The sequence below is a fragment of the Vespa velutina genome, chromosome 11, assembly GCF_912470025.1.
Source record: "Vespa velutina chromosome 11, iVesVel2.1, whole genome shotgun sequence".
NCBI lineage: Eukaryota > Metazoa > Arthropoda > Insecta > Hymenoptera > Vespidae > Vespa > Vespa velutina.
This window is the reverse complement of record NC_062198.1, coordinates 2234950-2237449: the sequence shown is the minus strand read 5'-3', so window position 1 is coordinate 2237449 and position 2500 is coordinate 2234950. Positions and strand designations below refer to the sequence as shown.

Sequence of the window (2500 nt, the reverse complement as noted above, 5' to 3'; positions counted from 1 at the left end):
TCTCTTTCTCTCTCTCTCTCTCTCTCTCTCTCTCTTTTTCTCTCTCTCTCTATCTATCTAACTATCTATCTATCTATCTCTTTCCTAACCACGACTATTGCTCTACCAACTGTTAGAGACGATTTCACATCGATTCGCTTCAATTATCGTCGCGTCTATAAATTTCAAGTAACGCAACTGGAAATTCACCAGTTTAAATTTAAATGAGCTTTTTCTTTCGTTTTTTTTTCCACTTTTTTTTCTTTAGTTCCAGTTTTTTTTCTTTGTTTTTTTTTTTTTTTCTCATTTCTTTTCTTTTCTTTAGCGAGAAAAAGGGACGCGCAATTGACGTTTACGTGAATTTTTTCTCGTTCATTGATTTTATCGTATTTTCGTATCGAAGAATGATTGAAAATTTATGAAAGGTGTTGATTTTTCTTTTTTTCCTTTTCTTTCCTTTTTCTCGGCAATTTGAAACTATTAAGTTTTAATATATTTTTCTTCGCGCCTGTTAATTTTATAATATTATTTAATATTATAGTAAAGAAAAGGAAAAGAAAAAATATTCTTGCCTACTACGGTACTAATTCGAAATCGTTATACTTTATATATTATATTTAAAAAGATCTAATGCATATATCTATATTAAAAAAAAAAAGAAAAAAAAAAAAAACAATCATTCATAAAAAGTAAAAAGGAAATTAAATTCTTCTATCTACTATTAGTGATTTAAAATCAATGTACATATGTATATATTTATATGTATGTACGTGTGCGTATGTGTGTATATGTGTTTGTATGTTTGAATGTTTGAATTATATTCAAAACAAAACAATTTTTGCCTTGCTTATAGCAATTCAAAATAATTATATTTAAATGTTACTTAAGAAACAATATAATTTTTGTCTACTCATAAAGATTTCAAATCATTTTTCATTTGACATGATTGACAGTAAATATATATCGTGATATTATTTGAACGAAATAAAAAAGATAATATTGACGTTTAAATGAATTCGAAAGAAAACTCATAGAAAAATATTAGAGAGATAGTAACTAATAAAACTTAAAGTTATCTTTTTTATTCGTGACATGAATATCTTGAAATACATTATTTAAGAATGTTCGACTTATTATTAATTCTATTTTTCTTTCCTTTTTTTTTTTTTTTTTTTCTTTATACAGCGCTATCAGAGCCGCCGATGTTTGCCGAACCAATACCAAACGTCACCGTAGCACTTGGAAGGGATGTCAGTCTACCTTGCGTTGTCGAAAACCTCGGTACATACAAGGTAATTAAAATAAATTACGTAATATCGAACAAAATTTACGTACATTTTGAAAAATTTATTCCATTCGTCTATAAAAAAAAAAAAAAAAAAAAAAAAAAAAAAAAAAAACTGGAACGTATTGCAGTATTTTCGATGTAAGCAAAAATCTTTTTTATTAATGCACGGAGATCGACGACACACATTTTGAACATTTTTAATAAAATATAAAATTATTATCAATCTGAAACATTGAAACGAATTAATTAGTGGAAAACTATTGACTTAAAATTTAACAAAAAAAAGAAAAGAAAAAAAAAATATATATATATATATATAGCATCATTGAAAAGAGAATTAAAAGACCTTTTAAATGACATGCCACTTGATATCCATTACCCTTTAAGATTTTCGAGAGGGTTGTCATCCCTTTTCGAGAGTTAGTCCAAAATCGGTGAATTTATGATAAGAAACTGTTCTCGTTGAAAATAAATTTAATCTGTCTCGGTGTCTTTTCGAAACAAAAAAAGAACACAAAATTAAATAATAATAACTATAGTGGATAGCTTTCGTTGAAAAATACTCTGTGTGCATATATATATATTGTGCAGTTCCCTTTTTTTAACAAATTTATATCGACTTTGTATGAATTAATGTTATAACGAAAAAAAAAAAAAAAAAAAAAAAAAAAAAAAAACAGAAAACAAAACAAAAGAAACAAGATTCTCTTGAAAGATTTTTTGAAAAAAAAGATCACACGCATATTTTAATGTTTCAATAATAATCCAGATATCAATGTCTGCATATCTAATATCAAATAAATTTCACCTTTTTTTTTTTTTTTTTTTTTTTTTTTTTTTTTTATAACATACATATTTCAATTATCTTCGAGGCAGCCCCCTCCCCTCTTCATTCCATCTCAATTCAATTCTCGACAAAATTCTATTATAATAATAATGACGATGATAATGCAGGTCGATGATAACAAATCATTTCTCTCGTATAATAAACCATTCTCGTATAAATCTTTATGTTCATTGTATTAATTATTAAATAACTATCGTTTCATGTTTTCTTTTTTTCTTGTTTTTTTTTTCTCTCTTTTAACATTAACCCTTATTTTGTACATCCCAAAATAATTTCAAGTTGTAAACTTTAGATGTGCTACACGCTCAGGCACTTTGAACAGCTGTCATTTATATAGAATGAATAAATTTGACTCCAAAAAAAAAAAAAAAAAAAAAAAAAAAAAA

General features: G+C 25.6%; 1 protein-coding gene across 12 annotated transcripts in view; it reads left to right on the top strand.

Moving 5' to 3' along the window:
* Positions 1 to 2500, top strand: part of LOC124952935 (lachesin) — a 282806-nt gene that overhangs the window by 206377 nt on the left and 73929 nt on the right. For all 12 annotated transcript variants that reach the window (XR_007102062.1, XM_047503592.1, XM_047503591.1 and 9 more), the window contains one exon: positions 1165 to 1271. Coding sequence is in view for 11 of the 12 variants with exons in the window: in XM_047503592.1 (XP_047359548.1) it covers positions 1165 to 1271 (107 nt within the window). In the remaining variant the exon portion in view is untranslated. The remainder of the gene's footprint in view (positions 1 to 1164; positions 1272 to 2500) is intronic.